Genomic DNA, 25,329 nt, shown 5'->3' with positions numbered 1-25,329 from the left:
AAACTTGCTCCACTATCAGATTTTTCTACTTATTTCAAGTGAAAATCTGCTTGAAATAAGTAAAAAGTGTCTAAAAACAAGCTGCTTTTTAATGTGATGAGTCTTATTTTAAGTAGAATTAGATTAGTTTTGACTAGAAATTAGACATTTTGACAAATAAGACAAAAAAGACAAATATTCTTGGAAAGATTTTGAGTTTTTGCAGTGCATTATTCCATATCTCCGACCGTCTGTGTCTCTGCTGGCCTCCTCAGGTTCGAGGTGATGCAGTTCTGCTGGCTGCAGCCGGAGCAGCGGCCCAACGCGGAGGAGGTGCACCTGCTGCTCAGCTACCTGGTTGCCAAGGGCGCCAGCGAGGCCGAGGACGACTTCGAGCGCCGCTGGAACTCCATGCGTCCCAACGCCGGCGGCTTCATCAACGGCCACGGCCACCATCACCATCACCGTGACGCCGCCTCGTTGCTGTCACAAGACCCTCACCACCACCACCACCACCACCACCACCACGCCTCCTCCTCCTCCTCCTCCTCCACCACCGCCGTCGCCTCCTCCTCTTTTCCTCTCCTGGAGCAGTTCTCTGCTGCCGGCGGCGTCGACGGCTACCACTCCGAGTCCGGCGACGACATCCTGACCGTCACCGAGACCAGCCACGGCCTCAACTTCGAGTACAAGTGGGAGCAGGTGTAGTGTATTGTATTGTATTATTCACCTGAACTCTTTTTGTTTTAATATTTTGAATTGTCTTATGTACAGGAAGAAGAAGAACAGTGTACAAAAAAATGCCGAATCCTGGAGTATCTCTGGTGCCAATGTGAGATCTCATCTCTCTCTACTGGCCCAAAGCTCTGACCTTATACTTTTGGGCTACACTGCAAAAGCTCAAAATCTTTCCTCGAATATTTGTCTTATTTCTAGTTAAAATGTCATTTCTAGTCAAAATAAATCTAATTATACTTAAAATAAGACTCATCACATTTAAAAAGTAGCTTGTTTTTAGACACTTTTTACTTTTTTCAAGCAAATTTCCCACTTTAAATAAGTAAAACAATCTGACAGTGGAGCAAGTTTTTCTTTCTTATTACAAGCACAAAAAACTTGCTTTCACTGGCAGATTTTTCTACTTATTTCAATTGAAAATTTGTTTGAAACAAGTGAAAATTGTCTAAAAACAAGTTAATTTTTAGGTGATGAGTCTTATTTTAAGTGGAAAGAGATTAGTTTTGACTAGAAATGAGACATTTTGACAAGAAATAAGACAAATATTCTTGGAAAGATTTTGAATTTTTGCAAACTTGATCCACTCTCAGATTTTTCTACATATTTCAAGTGAAAATATACTTGAAAGAAGTAAAACGTGTCTAAAAACAAGCTACTTTTTAATATGAAGAGTCTTATTTTAAGTATCATGAGATTTGTTTTGACTAGAAATAAGACAAATATTCTTGGAAAGATTTTGAGTTTTTGCAGTGTAGCCCAAAAGTATAAGGTCAGAGCTTTGGGCCAGTAGAGAGAGATCTCACATTGGCACCAGAGATACTCCAATCTTTTTGAATGCAAGTGAAGACGTGTCGGCGGTGATCCCTTCTTTTCATCAACACGTCATCAATATACCCCACAGGCCAGAGCGCAGGACTCGTCCGTCAACAACCATCGCTGTCAGGAGGCGTTTTACCCCCCGGGGGGCATCGTGGGGGGCTGTCCTCTGGAGAGCCTCGACCACGCTGTTTCTCCGTCCTACTACCAGCCCAAACTCCAGCTCCACCACGCTCCCGGCGTCCTGCCCGTCCTCAGCGCCCACAGCCCGTCGGTCGGCAGCGAGTACTACATCCGCATCGAGGAGCCGGTGGACTGCAACATCATGGATGCGGACTACACCATGTGCTCCTACAGCCCCGACTACCCCGGCAGCAGCGGCAGCTTCCTCACCGGGAGCGCCGACTCGGGAGAGTGCATGGCCTGTCCGTCGCAGGCCAAGACCATCATCGGCCCGTACTGGTCGGCCGACATCCACAAGGTTAGTTAGTTAGTTTAGTTTATTTGAAATGGGACAATGCACATAAAAAACATTGTATAAAAAGAGCATGTATCGCCCGTAATTAGCTTAGCTCAAACACTGGAAGTGTATGGGTAGTGTTAGCCTGCCTCCTACCCGAGCTGAAATCAGCAGTCAGAAGCTGATTTCATTTTATCTCTAAACTCTGTAAATATATCACTTTATCGACATTTCAAACATGTTTAGGTGAGAAAGTAGCCGTTTAGATCAGCAGTGTGTCGTTAATTTGTCTAAATATCAGCTGTTTACAATTTTGTTCGGACGAATTCGGCGCTACTCAAGCTAGCCGTTGTGACCAACGCACTTCCAGTTACTTTCACAAAATAAAACACCCGTTGCCCTTTACATACAGAAAACCATGACGATAGAATTTGTGCTTTTACTTTGAAACAGGAAGCTAACCTACCCTCGATGTAGCTAGCTTGAACCAAAATAAAGCGTCTTTGCTTGAACCCTCCGTTTTGACCGATCTCGTCCCGTTAGCGGCATTTGACCGCTCAAGATGCCTTACCGGAGAGTTTTGTCAGCTCTGAGACGAAGATCGGCCCGCTGGTTTCCGTTTAGAGTTGCTGAAGAGTTTCTCTGATGACTTTAGGTGGAGGCAGGCTAACACTACCTATACACTTCCAGTGTTTGAGCTAAGCTAATTACGGGCGATACGGCTCTATCTCCCTTGTTACTGCACGTACAGTAGAAAGGATGGTGTCTATCTGCTGGTCATGGATTAGGGAGTGAGGCAAGACACGAAAAAAAAATGTTAGCGTATCCCTTTAATAAAACTGGATAGTGGAGGAGGAGCTGAGCCCTGCATGATCTTGTATACTATTTGACAGATGTTTTATATTTGTGTGTAATCAGGCCGACATGTACGACTCCAACGACTCGAGCCCGGCCATCTCCCTGACCATGGAGCCTCTGCTGGGCCCGGTGTCGGACGGCAGCCCGCTGCGGCCCTGGGAGTCCAGCCACTACGTGTCCTACAAGGACCGAGACGGAGGCTACTACTACGAGCACTCGCCGCCTCTGGGGATCGACCGCTACCTGATCGGCAGCGAGCGCTCCCTCTCTAGCAGCAGCGACCGCCACCACCACCTCCAGGAGAGCTGGGGGTCCCGGAGCCTCCGTCAGGCGCTGGGCGAGCTGGAGAACCCGCTGGGGGTCTCTCCGTCCGTGCTCAGCTCCCCCCCGCTCCTCCAACAGCAGGTCAGGTCCACTGTTTCAAAAACGTAATTTCTTGAATGTTTATGATATCAATTATTATTATTATTATTATTATTATTATTATTATTATTATTATTATTATTATTATTAATCTTTATTGCAGACACAACAAGCGGTCCATATCAACAACAACAGACATGTTAAAACAGATTTAAGAAGGAGAGAGAGAAAAAGACATACACAAAGACAGAGAATCAATTCTCCACATAATTCATAAGCAGCAGGCTATCCCACCAGTGTTTTCTAAGCCTGGAGGAATACCTAAAGCAGCTCCTATCAGGGCTTGTCAAAGCCCCAATAATGCTGTTCCCCGAGTCATCCAGGCGGCACATAAAACGATACATTAAATTTCTTAGAAGTGCTTCACAATTGGGTACATTCAAATTAACAAAGAGTTGGCTCGCACTGTGCCACCTGGGCACCTGAAGCAACAACCTCAGTCCATCATTGTAGGCCACTATGAGCCGCCGCATACTGCTTTTCTTATAGCTACACCAGAGGTCAGCTGTATACATTGGTGTACAGAAAGATCTAAACAGGGAACATTTAACATAAACTGAGCACATACTGTACTAAACCTACGAAGGAGCATATTAGCTTGAGCATATTGCTTAGAGCACTGCCTATAAATATCTCTATCATCATGCCAATCATCAGTAAGAACATGCCCAAGATACTTTGTCTCCTGACATGTCATGAGCGGTTTATCATCTAGGAAGAACTGAGGAAACACTAATTTCTTGTCCTCTTTGCTCCTGACTATCATGACATTACTTTTCTTGTCAATGTGTATCAGATCTGTTTATTTGTGTTTCAGCATAGAATGAATATTTTACCTCGTAGTTTCTCTCATATATTTATGTCCAACAACCAAGTCCATAGCAACCAGACACGAAACTCTTCCAACCTCCACACGGCCTTCTTTAGAACTGCTCTTGGTCAATTTTCAATTCGTTATCAAGGTCCACGTCTCTGGAATCAGCTACCTGACTATCTGAAAAAAAATATTCATTTAACATCATTTAAAAAGGCTCTCAAAAAGTACCTAATCAGTCAAACCATGTACTACCATCAAACATAAGACAATTATTGTCATGTTTTTCTTTTGTCTCTCTCTCTCTTTCTCTCACACTCCTTACTCTTTCCTTATGATCTTATTCATTATTTTTGTTTTGTATTATTCATTTATGCACGTATTTTTATTTTTTTATTTTTTCCTTATTTCCTTATATTTTACTGTTTAATCTCTTACTTTTCTACTTATTTTTCATTATTGTTCAATTATTTTCCTATGTTATTGTTTTTAAACCGTAACAAATTTGATCTTTGAATATGTTGGGTAGGGCTGGGACGATATGCTTTTCTCCCGATTCGATTCTTCTAAGATTTTTTGGATGGCGATTCGATTTAAATTGCGATTCGACGATATTGCAGATTCTCTCGATTTTTAGTCTGCATTTTTAACATTTATCTGCACACAAATACTGTAGGAGCCTATAAATTAAAGCAGAAGTGAGTGATATATTTGTGTTAATATAAGTCTTAAATAGTTATATCTTCCGACAGCAATCACTTACATAGAGTGTTTGGACCGAAACACGGGTCTGTCAGTCACTCTGCTCTGCTCTGAGCCGAGGAGAAAACATTTATCGTATCCTACAGTTTTTATCCAATGAGGAGAGAGAACGGCATGCAGGGCTGTGTGTGCAGCCAAGGAACGCCGTGAATGTGGTGACGTAGCGACGAGGACTGTTATGGTGCGTTCAAGGAAACTCGTATTTTTCCGACCGTGAACTCGTACCAGTTCGATCTGGTACGAGTTCACGGGTCAGAAGTTACGAGTGGCCGTTATAGTGACTTTCACCGGTAAAACAGGTCGGAAAAACACGAGTGGGTTGCCTGGAACGCTACAAAGTCGTAAGTTGTGACTTGAAGCTGTAATTTACGATTTCAAAAGCCTGCCTGGAACGCAGCATTAGCGAAAACGACCGGATCACTCACTTCTGCTTTAACATACTCCATTATAAAGTCAACTTAAACCCTTTTCAAAACCTGTACTCTCTGTATGTAAAAAAGGCGAACAAATGCACAATGCACAATATTTTAAAAAATAAAAATAAAAAATAAAAAAAATCGATTTTGGAAAAAAAAATCGATATAAAAATCGTCAAAAAAAGATATCGCGATATTTATGTGAATCGATTTTTTCTCCTACCCCTAATGTTGGGTGAGGTTTTCATATAAGCCCTCCTGGGTTTCATACCTCCCCTTTGCACATCCCAGTAATGTTGATTGTTCATGTTGTTTTTGTTCATGTTTTTATATGATATTGTTTGTAAAAAACAGCAGCAGCAGCAGCAGCCGGACTACAGAGACACGTACCTAGACGCCGACGCCGTGCAGACTTCCATCATCGGGAAGAACGTGAGCGGCGGCTACTACGACATGATGGGCTCTCTGAGGAAGACGATGCCGAGCCACACGACGCGGCACCACAGCCACTCCGTCAGCATCAACATGGAGACGGAGGGGGCGCTCTTCATCGGACACCGACGGGACACCGAGTCGGAGGAGGAGGAGGACGAGGAAGACATATTCATCGAGAGGCACAGCTGCAACACGTGGCCGTCCAAACACCGCCACAGCAGCAGCAGCCAGCGACGGGCGAGCCACAGCTGCAGGCAGGACTCCTTTTTTTTTTTTTGGAATACTTTATTTTTGAAGTTTTCAAATATGCACTGCAAAAACTCAAAATCTTTCCAAGAATATTTGTCTTATTTCTTGTCAAAATGTCTAATTTCTAGTCAAAACAAATCTCTTTACACTTAAAATAAGACTCATCACCTAAAAATGAACTTGTTTTTAGACAGTTTTCACTTGTTTCAAACACATTTTCACTTGAAATAATTAGAAAAATCTGCCAGTGAAAGCAAGTTTGTGCTTGTAAGGAAAATTTGAATTACATCAGAAAAATGGTGTCTGTGATAGAAGACAGACGTGGCTAAAGAGCGATTGAACGGGCATTACATGACTTTTCCGAAAAGTGGTGAAAAATCATTGTTTTGGTCACTCGCTAGCTAGTAGCTAACGATGCTAGCTAACGACGCTAGCTGACGTTAGCTACAAGCTAACGCTTATGCTGCATTCCATATACCTTGGAAGTCAGAGGTCGGAGCTGGGAATTACGTCACACCCGACTTATTAGCGTTTCAGTTACAAAGTCGGAAAAAAGCAGCTAACGGCCAAAAACCCCGGCTGAAACTACCAGGCTAACGGTTAGCCGTTGTTAGCACGGTCTGCTTTGTAGTTTGCATATAAACATGAAAAATGTACACCACACACCCACAAAAGCAATCTGTTGTATGCAGTCCAATGCAACGAGGAATGCAAAGACCTCTACATTGGAGAAACAAAACAACCACTGCATAAACGCATGGCCCAACACAGGAGAGCAAACTCCTCAGGACTGGACTCTGCTGTCCATTTACATCTCAAGGAGAAAGCCCACTCATTTGAGGACAGCAATGTCCAAATCCTAGACAGAGAGGACAGATGGTTTGAAAGAGGAGTTAAAGAAGCCATTTTTGTAAAAATAGAGAAACCTTCCCTCAACAGGGGAGGAGGTCTGAGACACCACCTATCTCCAATTTACAATGCTGCCCTTTCATCCCTTCCCAGGAGACTCAACAATCTAGCCTCAAAGAACAACTACTGTTCACAAGTGGCAAGTGACTCCAACGACTGTCGTTAGAACACAATAGGGCACTAACGAAGTCGAAACCAACTTCCCACCAACGACTGTCACTCCAACGACTGTCGTTGGCACTTGGAGCACAAAAGGGAACCAGTGACATCATCACCCTTGTGAACGCCCACACAAGAGGTTAAGTAGTGAGTCTCCACACCAGATAGTTGGACCAGTCCCAGCCTGGTCAGATGCGTACATGAACTGATGAAGCCTCTTGGATGAGAGGTGAAACGTCTTCCTAGACAAATAACTAAGTCCAGTTGCTTTCGATTTAACCTCCTTTGAAAAAAAAAAAAAAAATGAAAAATGTAAATTACACTGTGACAGCATTTCATCTAAGAATACTATGTATTCGGCTGACATATTGTGACGGCAAATAGTAAAAACTGTTAATAAAAGGATCATTACAGGAGCTTCTACGACTGTTTACAACCGGGGCAGCCATGTTTAAATTTCAACTCGGGGGTTATGTGGATCGTCCGACTTTCCGAGTTGAAAGTTCCGACTCGGAGCTTGGAAATCCCGACTTCCGAGTACAACTGGAACGCACGCTTAATCTCTGCCCCGTTTCTCCTCGTAAAACTTCACAAAGTTCTAAAGACATTAGCAACGGTAATGTTACGTTTGCTAGATAACTTTGAGTCATCATTTCTGATATCCATTTCGATATAGAGAGGGAGGAATCTGATTTCCAGGTTAATACAATACATTTTCTGGAAACAGTAAAAGCTACTGTATGTCAATGAGTTTCTTGGAGCTCTGACTTAATTTCAAAGTTTGTTGCATTTGCAGGCAGGACTCGTACGTGGACTTCCACTACACCATGCCGAGCACCGACATCGAGGACTCGTGGCCGGAGGAGCACAGCCTGGCGTTCCGCTCGCTGCCCAAACCCCTCGACTACCTGGACCCGCAGCCGCCGCCGCTCAAAGACAACAGCAGCGTCTGCCTCGGCCTGAGTAAACACCACCACGCCGTGCTGCCGACCTCTGACCCCTGCAGCGCCTACATCTACCTGTGCCACGAGGCCGACGCTCCGGTGCCACAGCCGCCGTCGTCGTCATCGTCCGGAGACTGCTGCCACTCGCACTTCATCGACCCGCTGACCGGCCTGCTGGTCCGGAACAACGGCCACGGCGGCGGCTACGTCGTCAGAGACCAGAGATGGACAGAGTACTCGTCGGCCCCAGTACTTGAGTAAGAGCACAAATACTACTAGTCAAAATTTAAGTAAACACTGCAAAAATGCAAAATCTTACCAAGAATATTTGTCTTATTTCTAATCAAAATGTCATTTCTAGGCAAAACAAATCTGATTCTACTTAAAATAAGACTCATCACATTAAAAAGTAGCTTGTTTTTAGACACTTTTTACTTCTTTCAAGCAAATTTTCACTTGAAATAAGTAGAAACATCATCTGATAGTGGAGCAAGTTTTTCTTTCTTATTACAAGCACAAAAAACTTGCTTTCACTGGCAGATTTTCTACTTATTTCAAGTGAAAATCAGTTTGAAAACAAGTGAAAATGATCTAAAAATTAGTTCATTTTTAGGTGATGAGTCTTATTTTAAGTGGAAAGAGATTAGTTTTGACTAAAATTGAGACATTTTGACAAGAAATAAGACAAATATTCTTGGAAAGATTTTGAGTTTTTGCAGTAAAAGTAGCTCAGTCAACATGTTACTCGAGTAAGAGTAAAAAAGTACTTGCTTTTAAAGGTACTTAAGTATCCAAAAGTACATGCTTTTAAATTTACTTTAAGTAAAAGTAAGTAAGAGTAAGAGTATATTTCTTATTTTTCACATCAATGAATTACTATATTTTTTTCTAAATGAATTTAAGGAGCTTTTAACTCTTGTTAGTGAGAATGAACTCTTTGAAAGCAGCTGCACTGATGTGCTGCTTTTAGGGGTTAGGGTTTCCTTCTTTGACAAACACAGCTTGTGTCCAATAGGATTTTAGAAAAAAAAGAAAAAAGAGCAGACCTGAAAGTAACCAGTACTTTTCAGCCTTCCTAGAAATTCGAGTAAAAAAAACTCAACTAAAAGTAAAAAATATTTGTCTTGGAAATGTATTCAAGTAAGAGTAATAAGTACCAAAGAAATCTAATACTCAAGTAAAGTACAAATCCTCTGGATATGTACTCAAGTACAGCACTCAAGTAAATTTACTCCTTACTGTCCACCACTGTCAGAGACAAGATCACCACCGACATCCCAACGAGCAACGAGGAGATGATCAACTTGTCCCCGGCGCCGGGAGGTCCCATCGTCCCCAAACGCACCCCCGTGGTGTCGAAGCCTGAGGAGCACGGCGGCGAGCAGCAGGACGTGGAGCTGACGGCCGACGACTCCCCGTGCGAGGAGAAGACGGATGATCAATCAATCAATCAATATCCTTTATTTAGCCAGGTAAAAAAAGATTTAAAACCTCTTTCCTAAGAGTGACCTAGTGGCCAAGACGGCAGCACAGAAGCAGAATAGTTACACAACACACAAGACACAACTAAAATACAATCACACGTTTCAGGAAAACATGGTTAGACAATGCAATCACATGATCCGTTTGAGCTCAATTCTCTGTCTTTTATAATTGACCCTTTGTCAAGTCCCGCCCTCCACGGTTACTGTTGCTAGGTTGGACAAACAATGGTCATGGAAGGGTTAACTCCCATTGGAAACCATTGAAAATTAGGCAGATTTAAATCACTTGTAAGGAAAATTTGAATTAACTTAAATACATCAGAAAAATGGTATCCGTGATAGACGACAGATGTGGCTAAAGAGAGACTGAACGGGCATTACACGACTTTTCCGAAAAATGGGGAAAAATCATTGTTTTGGTCACTCGCTAGCTAGTAGCTAACAATGCTAGCTAACGACGCTAGCTAACACCATAGATATATCGATAATATAATACATCCATGTATGCGCCAGGCGAGCAACTTCCATTGAAATGAACGGCGGCCATTTTCCGGTCCGGTATCCAGATAATATAATACATCCATGATATATATATATGAGCTAACACTAGCTAACAATGCTAGCTAACACTAGCTAACACTTCATCCCGCCGATCTCCTGTTTTTCCTCGTAAAACTTCACAAAATTCAAAAGACATTATCAACGGTAATGTTATGTTTGCTAGATAACTTTGAAGGTTAAAGTAATATGTTATGCCTATAGCTGCATATGTTTATTGATGTCTTGGTTTGGGGAATGGGATAAAAATGACTCCGGGAATACGTTCCGGATATCGTCAGTTGCTATTGTAGGTAACCATATTGAAAAATTCAAAAGTAGTTTTTGCCAAAACAATTGCTGTCTACCTATCTTGTTTCATAGGGTTTCATCCCAGGGTTGTCCAACCAGAACGCTGCGCAACACGTGACATGGGGAGAAGGGCTCTGATTGGTGGAACAGCGGACCAATCAGAAAGCCAACAAAGGGTCAATTAAAATACAATCACATAACACATTTCAGGAAAACATGGTTAGACAATGCAATCACACGATCCGATTGAGCTCAATTCTCTGTCTTTTATAATTGACTTGAATTCCCCCAGAGTTACGGGGAGCATACATCAGTCCGACTGCCCAAAAGTCCGACGGCTCATTTCTCCGACTACCCATTCTACAGTGTTAAGGTTAAGGGTTAGGGCTACTTAAGTCGGAGAAATGGGAGGTCGGACTAATGGACGCAAAAATAAAGAAATGTATGGTCGGAGAAATGGGAGGTCGGACAGACGTCATGCGCCCTTTTATCCCAGGGTTGTCCAACCTTAGAACGCTGCGCAACACGTGACATGGGGAGAAGCGCTCTGATTGGTGGATCAACAGACCAATCAGAGGGCCAACAAAGGGTCAATTAAAATACAATCACATTTACACATTTCAGGAAAACATGGTTAGACAATGCAATTGACTTGAATTCCCCCAGAGTTACAATGTGTGTCAATTTCACGTCCTTCTGCACGTTGTTCCAGGTCGACGACGATGATGCTGATGTGATGAAGGAAAGTCCCTGTGATGTCATCGTACAGAAACCCCCTCCACCGGAACCGAAAGTGGAAGAGCTGGTGGCGCTGACGATGACGATGACTAAACCCTCTCCTCCTCCCTCTGACAACACCCATGTGATGGTTTCTCTCACCGATCCTCAGTCTCAGTCGGAGCTGAGCCCGACCGGGGACAGCGGCGTGGTGGTGGACCGGGGCTCCAGCGTCTGTCTCGCCGACATCCTGGACTGCAGCGACGACGAGGACGAGGACGACGTGGACGTGGACATCGATGACGACGACGATATCACCGACGACATCACCGACGTGACCTCGGGCATCTTCGCCGACGAGTCCGGCGGCGAGCTCAACGCGTCTCCTCCGGCCTTCAAGTCTCTGCAGAAGCAGGTGAGTGTGGCTATGGCAACAAGCCGTTTTAACATTTAAAGGGACATTCTGCTCATTTCTGATTCTTGACATGGTACCTTGATGTCTAAAAGTAATGTTAGTAACATGCTTTGGTCAGAAAAACCAAAAGATTGAGCACAGCTGGGTTCTCTACTAGGGATGGGCATTTGAAGAAATCTTTTTGATCGATAATCGGGAAAATGAACGATCAATTATCGATTTATCGTTAATATTCATATTCATATTTAAAAACAGAATGCGTGCGGCATGTACACGGATGTCTGTGTGCTTGTGCTTCACTTGTAAGGACCCTACAAAAAATAAAACTGGGGTTTATTTCTCCATAACAACCTCTGCCCTCTACATGAGCCCTTATAATAAATCGATAAAAATTTAACGTAATCTATAAAATTCTTAACGATCAATAATCGATCATCGATTAATCATGCCCATCCCTATTCTCTACACACCAGTTTCACAGCCCTGCTCTAAACGGTCGGTTTAGAAGCTTCGCTCTGGTAGCCGAGGTAACCATGGGAGTGAGGGCTTGAATATTCACATCACCCGGCTTGTGATGTAATAAGCCGGGTGAAATTAAAACGGCTTGTTAAGAGACACATTTTCTTACTATGGCAGTTTACAAAATGTTGACGTAGTTGTCAAAACTTACATCTAAGGGGTGAGGAGGCACTCTGGATACGCAAATACACATACTAAAGCAATGAAAAAGTGAGTTTTGCATAATATGTCCCCTTTAAAAGCCAGACTGGATATGTGTTGTAGATATCTGTAATTCAGTTTTGCCTCGTCAAAAAGAACATTTCAGATATCTGCAACTACATTCTTCCTATTGGACAAATGACGTCACTGTAACCATTCATGTGTATGGGGTTTGTCATTACAGATATCTACAATTCAGTTGCAGATATCCGCTATGTGAATTACAGATATCTGTAACTGAATTACGACTAGTACTAATTCCAGTTTGAGATATCTACAATTTGATTCTGACTACTCATGATTCCAGTTCAAGATATCTCTAATTCACCTCAATTGAAGATATCTGAAAGAGATGTCCCTTTTCGGATATCTTAAATTAAGTTTTGACTAGGCGAAATGACGTTGTAGATATCTCAAACTGGAATTAGTACTAGTCGTAATTCAGTTACAGATATCTGTAATTCACATAGCGGATATCTGCAACTGAATTGTAGATATCTGTAATGACAAACCCCATACACATGAATGGCAAAAGTGACGTCATTTGTCCTAGGAAGAACGTAGTTGCAGATATCTGAAATGTTCTTTTTGACTCGGCAAAACTGAATGACAGATATCTTGAATGAAAAATCCAACTATTCTAATTATCCGCTTGTCATAGGTGGGAACGCCGGACTCCATGGACTCCATCGACCTGCTGACGTCGTCGTCCGCCGCCGGCTCCTCCTTCAGCCCCGCCTCCTCCTCCCACCCCTCCTCCTCCTCCCCCAAAGCCATGGACAGCGGCTACGACACGGAGAACAACGAGAGCCCCGAGTTCGTCCCCAAAGAGCCTCATCAAGAGCCGCGGGAACCCGCTGTGACCAAGCCGACGACGCCGATGCCGCCTCAGCTACAGGACACGAGCCTGGAGGAGGAGCAGGAGGAGGAGCAGGAGCAGGAGCAGGAGGAGGAGCAGGAGCAGGAGGAGGAGCAGGAGGAGGAAGAGGAGGAGCAGGAGGAGCAGGAGGAGGAGGAGGAGCAGTGTGAAGATCTGAGCTCACAAACAGGCGAGCACATCTTCTCCCCTCTGAGCGATAAGACGCCGTACAGAGACTCCGCCTACTTCTCCGACTACGAGAACGAAAGGCAGTCGAGGGATGAAGGTGAGATTTGGAGATTGAGATTTATTTATTGTATATGCTTATATTTATATTTTATCTTGTATACTGTTAAAATGGGGGGAGGGGGGGGGGCACATTTTTGGGTTTATTCTTGTAGTTTTCAACTTTTGTAATTTTGCTAATATTTAACTTTGTCATTTTTGTAATACACTGCAAAAACTCAAAATCTTACCAAGAACATTTGTCTTATTTCTAGTCAAAAACAATCTCATTATACTTAAAATAAGACTCATCACATTAAAAGTAGCTTGTTTTTAGACACTTTTTACTTCTTTCAAGCAAAATTTCACTTGAAATAAGTAGAAAAATCTGACAGTGGATCAGGTTTTTCTTTCTTATTACAAGCAAAAAAAAACTTGCTTTCACTGGCAGATTTTTCTACTTAAAAAATAGTGAAAATGTGTTTGAAACAAGTGAAAATGATCTAAAAACAAGTTCATTTTTTAGGTGATGAGTCTTATTTTAAGTGTAAAGAGATTAGTTTTGACTAGAAATGAGACATTTTGACAAGAAATAAGACAAATATTCTTGGAAAGATTTTGAGTTTTTGCAGTGTATTTAATTTGTAATTTATCCTACGTTGTTGTATTGTATTATTCTGCTATAATATTCTTCACCTTTGTACACTGGAGCGCTGTGATGAAAGAATTTCCCGGGATTAAGGGATTAATAAAGTAAATTCTATTCTATTCTATTCTAAGAGCAAACTGTGGATGAAGAGCAAAAGAAGGGCGAGAAAAGGAAGAACGAAGAAGAGGAGGAGGAGGAGGAGGAAGAGGAGGAACCGGAGGACCGAGACGTCAGACGCTCCCTAACAGGAGGAGCAGAGGAGGAGGAGGAGGACATGATGGAGGAGGAGCAGTGTGGACTTCCTCCTCCAGATCCGTCCATGACAACAGAGGGAGGACTGGACGAGTGGCCGTCCCAGGAGGAGAGCTCGTCTCTGGGGGACTGGGCAGCGGAGGTGGTGGGGGCCATGGAGGAGGCGCTGGGGGCTCTGAACGGAGAATGTGTTCACATCAAGGAGGAGGAGGAGCAGGAGGAAGAGGAGGAGGAAGAAGAGGAGGAGGAGGAGGTGATGAAGGAGAAGACGGTTCAGAGCAGGACTTTATCTGGAGACGTCTCACACTCGTTACCCAAAGACGAGGTGGCTCTCAGCGCTCGCCGCTTCTCCTCCTCCTCCCCTCCGCCTCCATCCTCATCTCCTCCTTCTCCTCCTCTTCCTTCTCCTCCTCCTCCTCACCTCGACGGAGAGGAGGCGGACGAGGAGGACGGAGACACGGACGAGGACAGTGACGAGGAGTCGGACGAGGAGCTGCGGAGCTACAGCGTCCAGCAGCAGCGGGAGGAGAAGGAGGAGCAGGAGGAGCCGCTGCTGCAGAGCGGCGGCGACGACAGCGAGGAGGACGAGTGTTACCCGGTCCCCGTCGTCGTTAGCGACGACAGCGAAGCTCACAAGCTGCGGAGCCTCCTGAAGATGCCCACGCTGCTCACCACCCAGAGTCTGCAGGAGGAGCTGCACCGCAAGAGGAAGACCGTGTCCTTCTTCGACGACGTCACCGTATACCTGTTCGACCAGGTGAGGGGTTAAAAACCCTGCTGGGCCAAGGAAAGAAGGAGGAAGGGAAGGAAGGAAGGAAGGAAGGAAGGAAGGACAAAGGGAAAGATGGGAGGAAAGAAGGAAGGGAAAAATTAAGGAAAAATTGATGGAGGGAGGGAACAGATTGAGTCAAATTTGGTCGAATGGGTCAAAGGGAAGGAAATAAGGAAGGGAAAAGGAAGGAAGGAAAGAAAATTGGAAGCAGAAGGATGGATGAAGGGAAAGAAGGGAGGAAGGAAGGATGGAAAGAAGGAAGGGAAAAAGGAAGAAAAGAAAGATGGAGGGAGGGAACAGATTGGTTCAAGGAAGGAAGGAAGGAAGGGGAAAAGGATTGTGGAAAGAAGGAAGAGAGAAAGGAGGGAAGAACGAAGGAAGGAAGGGAAAAAGGATTGTGGAAAGAAGGAAGGGAAAAGGAAGGAAAGAAAGATGGAGGGAGGGAACAGATTGGTTCAAGGAAGGAAGAAAGGGGAAAAGGATTGTGGAGGAAGGGAACAGATTGGGTCAATTTGACCCACAGAAGGGTTAAAAGAGAGAAGACAAGAAGAAGTAGAAATCAGTTATGAATCCATCAGCCGTTGTTTCCCAGATGTGACGTAACTTACGCTGAGTGTTTGTCTCACCAGGAGAGTCCCACCAAGGAGCTGACGGAGCACGGCTTCTCTTTAGGAGCTCAGAGTTCACGGAGCAAAGCCCACGACAGAGTCACTGCCTCCGACGACTCGTCTGACGGAAACATCTCAGAAGAGAGTGAGTATAACAACCACAGAGATTTACTTTTAAAAAACCATGAAATGAACCTTTATTATTCTCCTTTAAAGGAGAATTCCGGTCATTTTTGACCCCTAAATCGTTGTCCTGATGGTCGCCCAGTGTTGGTTGGAGCAAAAAACGCGACTAAAATTGATGCAGGCAAACCGGAGTTACACCATGGCCAATCAAATATCTCTGGTACATGACTGGAATTCTTAGAGACACCACTGAACTCATATAGTGTAGAGTAGAAACAGTATAAACTTTGTGTTTTTGCATGTAGCCACTCACCTCAGATAGCCCAACTCTGAAACATCCTGGAAAGACATGACTATCCCATCACAGAGCGCCTGCTCTCCCCGCCACAGAAACTAACACTTTGTCCTTGTTGTGATGATTTCTTTACTAAAATAAACGGTCAGAGATATTTTGGACATTACCACTGCACTGCTCCACCGTTTATTTTAGTAAAGAAATCATCACAACAAGGACAAAGCCATGGTGTAACTCCTTTAGTCGCATTGTGATGGGATAGTAATGTCTTTCCAGGATGTTTCAGAGTTGGGCTAGTTTATACTGTTCACTGTATGAGTTCAGTGGTGTCTCTAAGGATTCCAGTCATGTACCATAGATATCTGATTGTTTTCTGAGTGTTTGTTGTGGTTGAAAGAATTGCCCCCATGGGTTAGCGTTGTGGCTATCCCTAGCGCCGGGTAGCCATGGTAACTTCGGTTTGCCTGCAACAATTTTAGTCGCGTTTTTTGCTCCAACCAACACTGGGTGACCATCAGGACAACGATTTAGGGGTCATAAATGGCCGGAATTCTCCTTTAATCCTGTTTCCACACCTCACAAACATTATTATTATTTGAAATGAAAGTATTTTCTCTTCTCTGTTTGATGACTCATCCTGCACTAATTCGTTTCCTCTCTCAGGTGCAGGATACGAGTGGGAGGACGACTTCCCTCTTCTGCCTCTACCAACAACATCCTCAGTGTCTAAATCCCCACCTTCCTCCTCCTCCATCTCCATCCCCAAGGCCCCGGACACCAAACCAGCCGTCAAGTTCTCCCGCTTCACCGTCTCCCCCTCCAACGTGTCACGTTTCTCCATCACTCACATCTCGGACTCGGACATGGACTCGGCAGGAGGTGAGTTGTTCATCATCATCATCAAAGGAAAGAAGAAAATCTACTTGCTCTGAGATTCAGATCAGATTTCAGATTTCAGGTTTTTAGGTAAAAAAAAAAAAAATGGTTTAAAGATCAAAGCTGCAGTGAAACTTTGATGTGAGTCATGATAATATTTATATAAATAAAGTTGAGCTGAGTTTGTTAATGAACTGTCAAAGCTGCTGAAACTCATACATCACGTTCACAGGCTCTGTATGAAGTGTGTTTGATTATATATTAACACCGTGACAGTATCACAGGGATGGAAAATGAGTTTTGCAGAGAGAAAAAAAAAGCCGGAGCTGTGAACTTTAATTAAATAAAATCAGATTAAATTACCTGTATGTATGAGAGAGAGCACTCTGTCACAAAATTGACCCGAAGCTGCAGTGAAACAGTGAATTTTCATCAAAAATAACTAAGTTCATTCATCTCTCAAACACTTCACATATTAATATCTATCAACAAACAGTATCTGAAATGAAACCTTGGCTCCTTTGTGGTTTCATTTAAGACTCAGATCTGAATCTATCAATGTTCCAACTTCATGTTTCAGCCAATACAGTACGAACACTAATAAGACACTTGTTGTATTAGACTTAATCCCCAGTCTGGGCAACTGGCCCTTTACAGAAACTACTGAACCACTGCCACAGAATCAGAGTAAAAGCAGCCACAGTACACTGCAAAAATTCAAAATCTTACCAAAAATATTTGTCTTATTTCTAGTCAAAATGTCATTTCTAGTCAGAATAAATCTAATTATACTTAAAATAAGACTCATCACATTTAAAAAGTAGCTTGTTTTTAGACACTTTTGACTTTTTCAAGCAAATTTTCCACTTTAAATAAGTAGAACTTACTTATTTCAATTGAAAATTAGTTTGAAACAAGTGAAAATGATCTAAAAACAAGTTAATTTTTAGGTGATGAGTCTTATTTTAAGTGGAAAGAGATTAGTTTTGACTAAAATTGAGACATTTTGACAAGAAATGAGACAAATATGCTTGGAAAGATTTTGAGTTTTTGCAGTGTAAATAATGAGATCATTCACTTTGGTGCCAGCAGGTTCCTTTAGAAATCAATGGACGTTCGCTCACTAACATTAATCCTCTATGTGTGTGTGTATCTGTGTGTGTGTGTTGCAGGGAGCAGCGAGGACGGAGACAAAGAGTAACGAGCCGTGGATATTTATTTACTGCCTCGCTCTCTGTGACGACTCTACTCGCATGACTTCTCATTTACTTTTTAAACGTCAGGTTTTAGAAACACAAGACAGTGCCTCTTATCGCAATGTGGACACTTTTTGGGGAAAAATGTTGTCCGTCTTACCCACGATGCAGGACTGAACTGAGGAGGAGAAGTGGACGGTTAATATGTATAAACATTTGCAGAATATTAATATATATATACTACAGTATGTATGATGTAAAGAATCTATGAGTGTTGAATTCTGGGTATTTTTCAGATGGGGGGACGACGACGAGCCTCTGCAGAGCGTCACATTAGCCACCTCTGTCACTTCTTAGTTTCTGATAGGGAGTATTGATGAGAGGGTGGAGCCACCGGGACAGTGTGTGTTTGTGTGTTAAAGACACAATAACGACAATGACGGCAACAACTTTTTGGCTTTTTCCACAAAAGGATCAGCACTTTGACTGTACAGCTCCTCAGACTTTGTACTTTTTTTGAAAAAACGAAAACAAAAAAACTGCTTTACTTGTCTTAATGAATATCAACCAGAATCCTTGAGGTATCACGAGTAATATAATGTTAATATTTGGGTTTATTCAGAGACAGAGAACATGTTGGTGTTGAGCAAAAAGAAGCAGCTGATCGAAACCTGGACAAACATACAGTATAATAATAATAATAATATGTGACTTTATTTATTTTCTTTCTGTTTTTGTACTCTACTGTTTTACATGAATATGTCATCATGGCTCATCCTCATCACATCTAACTCCTCTCCTCGCTGCATTGTCTCTATGGTAACAAGAGGTGAAGGTAAGGTAAAGTAGATGGATGGCCTCGTTTTTCAAATATAGCAATGCATGGTTTCAAGAAACTAGAAACAGTAGGCTATAGATACATGTTGCTTAGAGACACATAGCTCATTAAAATCCATTTATCATGGCGCAGGTCCAAAACACATTGACAGCAGCAGGAGGAGGAGGGTTTCAGTGTCTGGATGCTACAAAGACACAAGTTCTCTAATAATAATGACATTTGGCAATATAGAGGAAGGAAGTTGTCATCACAGTTATTTATACTGTATAATACTATATTGCAATAATGACATTTTCACAACTTTAGTCACTGATCAAATAAAATGTCTGTTTTTAGTGAATCCACTCAAGTTAAACACCTAAAAAAAAGTCAAAACTTCATCACATTGATGCAAAGATGCTGTAAATCCAACATCACTGAGCAGCAACATTAAGGACTAGTATCACATAGTATTAAAAGGAGCTGTTTGTAAGTTTAGCTACTGCTACGTAGCCGACATTAGCATCAAAATACACATTTTAACTCTTCTTTATCTTATTTACAGTAGCCTATTCTCCCACTGAAGTTAGCATGCTACAGTAACTAGCTAACGCGAAGCCTGTCTCGCCCGGGTCTCGCCACTTTCCGATAGCGAGTCGCTGTGTTCTCCGATCTTCCCCAAACACAGTGAGGCTGATGTTCACCACCAGGTTCACAGCAGAGAAAACTCCTTTTAATAACTTTGTGATAGCCTAACTCGGTTATTTGCAACAATATTCACAAAGAGTAGTAAAATCTAATTAGTAAAAGGAGATATTTGTAAGTTTAGCTACTGCTACATTGCTAATGTTAGTAGGCTATCAATGGCTGCAGGCAGCGTTGCAAGTTCAGCATCAAACTTAACTTAAGAGTAAGAAAAATACACATTTTGACTCTTTATTTCGTCTTTTCTCCCACTTAGCATGCTAACTAGCTCAAGTTGAGCCTGTCTCGTCACTTTCCAATAGCGAGTTCCGCGCTCCCAAACACAACGAGGGCTGAATAACTTTGTGATTTGCAACAATATCCACAAGGAATAACACAATGAGATATTAAAAGGAGCTGTTTTGCATCAGCTTTGCAAGTTCAGCATCAAAGATTTAAAAACATAACATACATAAAAACACAAAAAAAAAAAACATTTTACCTCTTCTCTATCTCGTCTCTATTTTGTCCCTCTGAAGTTAGCATGCTAACTAGCTAACGCCGTCTCATCACTTTCCGATACCGAGTCACTGTTGCCTCCAATCAATGGCTAAAGTTTTTGTTGAGGAAAAATCACCATGAGATTCACATCTTATTTTAAAAACCCCTCTTTTTAATAACTTGGTTCATTAAATTATTTAACATTCATAATTAACGCATCACACCACCGCCCCATAGTGGCTAGTATCACAACTCAAACCTGCTCAACAATGGTAAAACGCTGTGAACATCTCTGTCTTGTCTTGCACAGAGGTTTCATCTGGACAAATATAATTTCTATATGATACATCCAGTGTTTCTCAGCTTCAGTCACGTTTCCACCATTTTATCTGTTTAGTAAGAGCGAATAGAGTGAACGTCCGACTTTACTGTCTCCCACACTGTGGCTGTATATCGTCTACAATGAGCTTGTTTGCAGCAGTTTTGTACAATGATTCTGGTGTTGGAAGAAAAGAAAAAATGTTTTAATTAATTGTAATTTGGTTTATTACAGTAGGACAAGAGAATAATATTTCATAGTGTTTATGAAAATATTAAAGAACTTGTTGAGCCATGATGTTTTCAGGGGGAACAGGTGAGTCTGCGACAGGATCATGAAGTGTTTCAATGCCTTGTTTCTGTGTGTGTTAATGTCAGAGGAGGGGAAAAAAAGGTAAAGATAAAGGTGTGTTTGTGTGATGAACTGTCGGCTCTGCAGGAAACAGGAAGAAACGGCCTGTGAGCAACATGTAGTGTCTGCTTTATTCTTCTGTATCGGCTCATTAGCAGCATAGATCCTCTCTAGACGACCGTCCGTTAATATTTTTGTATCTCAACAAAAATACTTTTAAGAGTATTGATGTACTTTACTGTACCTGTAGAGAAGGGGGAGGGGAGGAGGGTGTTTTAGGAAAAAGAAAAAGAAAAAAAGATCTGTTCTGTTTCTTGTTGCCAAAGAGACGTTGTGTTGTGGTCCAGGACCGAGGCGACAGAACGAGGAACACGACAGCAGCTTTGGCCTTGAACTCATTTTGAAAAAAACAAAACAAAACAAAAACACTGTAAGAAGGAGGAAGAAGAAGAGGAGTGTTGACCCACACTGACCTGGTCACATCATTACTTTCTGTACCTTCTATCAAATATAAATAAAGTCTGTTTTACACATCTGAAAAGCAGCGTTCACACTGAGAGCTTTCATTTGTCTCTAGAATAACTTTGCCTCCATTCACACTGAAGAAAACATCAAACTTTCCCAACTCCCCACGGTCAAATGAAAGGTCACTGGGGTCTGATTTTTGGCAAGGAGGTGTATCTTTGGGTAAACTCTGGATGTCCCGAATTTCAGAATGAAAGTCCATTTTTTGGACCCGTTATGCATTTTAACAACACCCATGACCCTTCAAGTGGACAAAAATGTCCACCTCCGCCTATGGTTTTTTTTTAAATGTATTTTAAAGTAAAGATTTTGACTAACAGATATCACCATGAAACTTCCCAAGTTTATTACTCACATTAAGACAAATATTTTTTGTATTACAAGTTTTGTCAAATTTTATGTTTAAAGGGACAACGAGGAGTTTCTATTCGGTTATAAAAAAGTCTCACGTTAATGTGGATGAATCTCCGCTACCCACACTTGTTAATGGACCCATTTTCGATAAATATATCGTTCTGTCTCTATCGTTATTTTGTTATTATTAGTGGTGGCGGAAGTGCTGGTCGAGCCGACCAGCGTTTCCTTCGTTGCGAATCATGAGAATAACGCAGCCGCATCGCCGTTTATGGTCGGAACTACGGTGGTATGTGAACCTCTTTGAACCTCTGACTTTAATTATTGATGAATGAAAACATGAGTCCGTCTTGCGACCGGTCAAAGAAATGTACGGTGCGCGCGGAGGCTCATAAATGTAGTGTGAAAACGCTTCGCTTTTCCAAAACTCCTCGTTGTCCCTTTAAATATGTAAATGAGGCAATATCTAATGAAATATGCGCTAATTTCCATCCAGAACCAAAATCTGAACAATGGATAAAGCTACTTTCAAAATTCTTGTTTTATTTTGTTGACATATTAGAGTCAGAATTTTTCACCGAGGGGATTTTGGATATCTCTTTTTATCACTCTGTAAATGAAACCATGCTCTAAAGCCCATAGAGCCCCATAGAAATTTTGTGTTTTTGCAGCAAAAACAACTGGCCAGGAAGGGGTTAAGTCAAGAAGACCCAGCCCTATGGGAGTAACTGATTGATTTTGTCCAGGGGTCATGGAAGTGGTACAAATTGAAGGATCATCCGAGGGTTGAAAAAAAAAACTGAAAATTGAATTGAAAACTGTTTTTGTTCATCAGATGTTCAGATCTAATGAAGAATAAAACATGAACAGACACAAAGATGACGACAAAACAAACTGTGAGTAAATACTTGATTCTTTATTCTTAAAAATTAAGTTGAAAACCAGACACTGTGTTTGTCATCACATCACATCATGAGACAGTTTCTGAGTGTCAGTCGGTGCATTTGTGTTGCATCGCTCCTCGAACGCCACATCGGAGTTACACCTGTGCAGGTTTGATCGGGTTAAATACTGTAAGAGGTCAGTGAATGCAACATTTCAACTCAACGTCCTGTAACATGTGAGAACCAACTGTTGTTATTAACTAAGGCACATTTCACTGGATGTTTGACACTCTGCAAATCACGCTGCTGCTTGTATATTTAAATATTCAAATACTTTTTTATTATTATATAACAATTTACATTTTTAAAACTTGTGTATAAGTTGTGTAGGGAAACATTCACCTTATAGTTATTTTATTTTCCCGTCGCAGGAAACTCAAACTCTCAGAGTAAAGTTAAACAGTTGGAGCTCACACGTACGTTAAATATCTGAACCTCAGTCATGTTTATTTTCAACAAAGCAGATCAAATTTTGTTCAGGTTTTGAGTCAAACTCTAATTTCTGCCTCCACTAAGAAAAGTTCAGTTTCATTTTCTGATGCTCGAAGCATAAAAAATACATTTTTAAGTATTTAATCAGCAGATCTCACATTAACAATTCATTTAATAGATTGTTTTTTTTAATTTGAAGGTAAAGCTGAGAGATGTTTTTACATCTAAAAGCCACAAATGACTCTTATTATGGATCAATACTTAAAAATAAAACACTGTAGAAATGTAAATTCTGCAAAACCTGCTCATATTAAAGTTGACTAGCTGCACCGATGTAACTCCGACTCTTCCTCTCCTATCGTCATAGTCGATATGCAATCACAAAGTTTCTCTGCTGTTGATTGTGTTATTGAATATTTCTCTGTTGAAAATGTTGCGTTAACACGATTTTTTTTTTCTTTAACAAACTGCTCGTTTACTATAAGAACAATATGAATCAAAAGAGAAAAGAATCAGTGATTGATCTGAGAACCAGCACAGTACAGTTACATTATCACTGCAGATGTGCTGCTTATTACTAGTATTACAGAATATAGGATTAATTTGAGTACAGTACTATGAGTCGTGTGCTTATCAGGTTTGATGCTATCGCTCAGCAGCACAAATCCATTCCTCTGATACTGTTGATTTTCTGCCTGTGTTGTTTCTACTCTCTCCTCTGGGTTTGATTCCTCCCATCGTCCCTCTGAAAGGCCTCGTCTCCTCAGTGCACACACAGTTTAACAGACTTGTTCTCTCTCTTTTGTCGACAGCCACATTCGTGCCCTTTAAGAAGGCAGCGTTATTATTACCAGGTGAGGCTAAGAGGTGAAACACCTGATGAGATGTGTAGCAGCTTAACTACTGTTAAAGCCCTTTAGCTGACACGCGGGGACAGGAGCGCTCAGGTGGAGTCAGTCAGCCACACTGCAAAAACTCTAAATCTTACCAAGAATATTTGTCTTATTTCTAGTTAAAATGTCATTTCTAGACAAAACAAATCTAATTCTACTTAAAATAAGACTCATCACATTAAAAAGTAGCTTGTTTTTAGACACTTTTTAGTTCTTTCAAGGATATTTTCACTTAGCAAGTACAAAAATCTGATAGTGGATCAAGTTTTTTCTTAGGCTACAAGCACAAAAAACCTGCTTTCACTGGCAGATTTTTCTACTTATTTCAATTGAAAATTTGTTTGAAACAAGTGAAAAGTGTCTAAAAACAAGTTCATTTTTAGGTGATGATTCTTATTTTAAGTGGGAAGAGATTAGTTTTGACTAAAATTGAGAAATTTTGACAAGAAATAAGACAAATATTCTTGGAAAGATTTGGACTTTTTGCAGTGCAGTCTCTGGGTCGGGACGCATTTGTAGACGAGTCCTGCAGGTGAACGTCTAAGAACATGTTTTAAAGTGTGTTTTTACACAGATAAACAACTAAACAATCAAATGCAAAAGCCTGATTTTTTTCTTTTCTTTTCTTTTTTCTTTTTATACTTATGATCAAATATGAATCAGTTGTATTTGCATCATCTCTCAGCTCGGCTCAGATCAGATCACTGGAGCTGTTGTTGAGTTGTTGTGATGCAGTTTGTTCATTTTGCTGGTCAGATTTCAGATGTTATTATACTTGGTGGCTCTATGTACTGTATGTGTGTTAATGTGGCGGGAGGTTAGGGTCACAGGGGACGGCTCAGTATTCTCCCGGGGGGGTCGAGGCCTTCTCCACGGAGTCATAGTGAGCTTCGTCCAGCTGCTCTTCCTCCTCGATCACGTCCTCCTCCTCCTCGTCGGAGAGGGGCGGTTTGGCCGGAGCCTCCACGGCCGGCTCGATGGGGGGGTCACTGCTGCTGCTGCTGCTGGGGGGGAAAGGAAACACAAAAATATAGAGTTAAAAAACAAAAAACACGCTTCGTTCTTATTGGATGAACTGTGACCAGGAAGTCATGCATGAACGTTAAAGGGATACGCCAACACCATCCTTTCGACTGTGCGTGCAGTAACAAGGGAGATAGAGCCGTATCGCCCGTAAGTAGCTTAGCTCAAACACTGAAAGTGTATGGGTAGTGTTAGCCTGCCTCCACCTAAAGTCATCAGAGAAACTCTTCAGCAACTCTAAACGGAAACCGGCGGGCCGATCTCCGTCTCAGAGCTGACAAAACTCTCCGGTAAGGCATCTTGAGCGGTCAAATGCCGCTAACGGGACGAGATCGGTCAAAACGGAGGGTTCAAGCAAAGACGCTTTATTTTGGTTCAAGCTAGCTACATCGAGGGTAGGTTAGCTTCCTGTTTCAAAGTAAAAGCACAAATTCTATCATCATGGTTTTCTGTATGTAAAGGGAAACGGGTGTTTTATTTT

General features: G+C 41.9%; 2 protein-coding genes across 4 annotated transcripts in view; one reads left to right on the top strand and one right to left on the bottom strand.

The window, feature by feature from the left end:
- The window catches only part of aatkb (apoptosis-associated tyrosine kinase b), a 45,438-nt gene extending 25,533 nt beyond the window's left edge, over positions 1 to 19,905 (top strand). Inside the window, exons 10-22 of the mRNA XM_083994769.1 lie at positions 255 to 681; positions 1,619 to 2,014; positions 2,912 to 3,256; positions 5,621 to 5,955; positions 7,815 to 8,219; positions 9,218 to 9,434; positions 11,008 to 11,427; positions 12,809 to 13,075; positions 13,118 to 13,292; positions 14,012 to 14,889; positions 15,534 to 15,657; positions 16,597 to 16,812; positions 17,982 to 19,905. Coding sequence (XP_083850895.1) covers positions 255 to 681; positions 1,619 to 2,014; positions 2,912 to 3,256; positions 5,621 to 5,955; positions 7,815 to 8,219; positions 9,218 to 9,434; positions 11,008 to 11,427; positions 12,809 to 13,075; positions 13,118 to 13,292; positions 14,012 to 14,889; positions 15,534 to 15,657; positions 16,597 to 16,812; positions 17,982 to 18,010 — 4,234 coding nt within the window. The 3' untranslated portion in view covers positions 18,011 to 19,905. The remainder of the gene's footprint in view (positions 1 to 254; positions 682 to 1,618; positions 2,015 to 2,911; positions 3,257 to 5,620; positions 5,956 to 7,814; positions 8,220 to 9,217; positions 9,435 to 11,007; positions 11,428 to 12,808; positions 13,076 to 13,117; positions 13,293 to 14,011; positions 14,890 to 15,533; positions 15,658 to 16,596; positions 16,813 to 17,981) is intronic.
- Positions 19,906 to 24,439: 4,534 nt separating this feature from the next.
- baiap2b (BAR/IMD domain containing adaptor protein 2b) overlaps positions 24,440 to 25,329 on the bottom strand; it is a 92,767-nt gene continuing 91,877 nt past the window's right edge. For 2 of the 3 annotated variants that reach the window (XM_083994396.1, XM_083994397.1), the window contains one exon: positions 24,440 to 24,829. In XM_083994396.1, the coding sequence (XP_083850522.1) occupies positions 24,664 to 24,829 (166 nt within the window). In that variant the 3' untranslated portion in view covers positions 24,440 to 24,663. The remainder of the gene's footprint in view (positions 24,830 to 25,329) is intronic. The other variant, XM_083994399.1, reaches the window with a different exon arrangement.

Source organism: Trachurus trachurus (assembly GCF_905171665.1).
Source record: "Trachurus trachurus genome assembly, chromosome: 19".
In the NCBI taxonomy this organism is placed as follows: domain Eukaryota; kingdom Metazoa; phylum Chordata; class Actinopteri; order Carangiformes; family Carangidae; genus Trachurus; species Trachurus trachurus.
The sequence above is the reverse complement of the archived record's forward strand: the minus strand, read 5'-3'. Positions and strand labels throughout refer to the sequence as shown.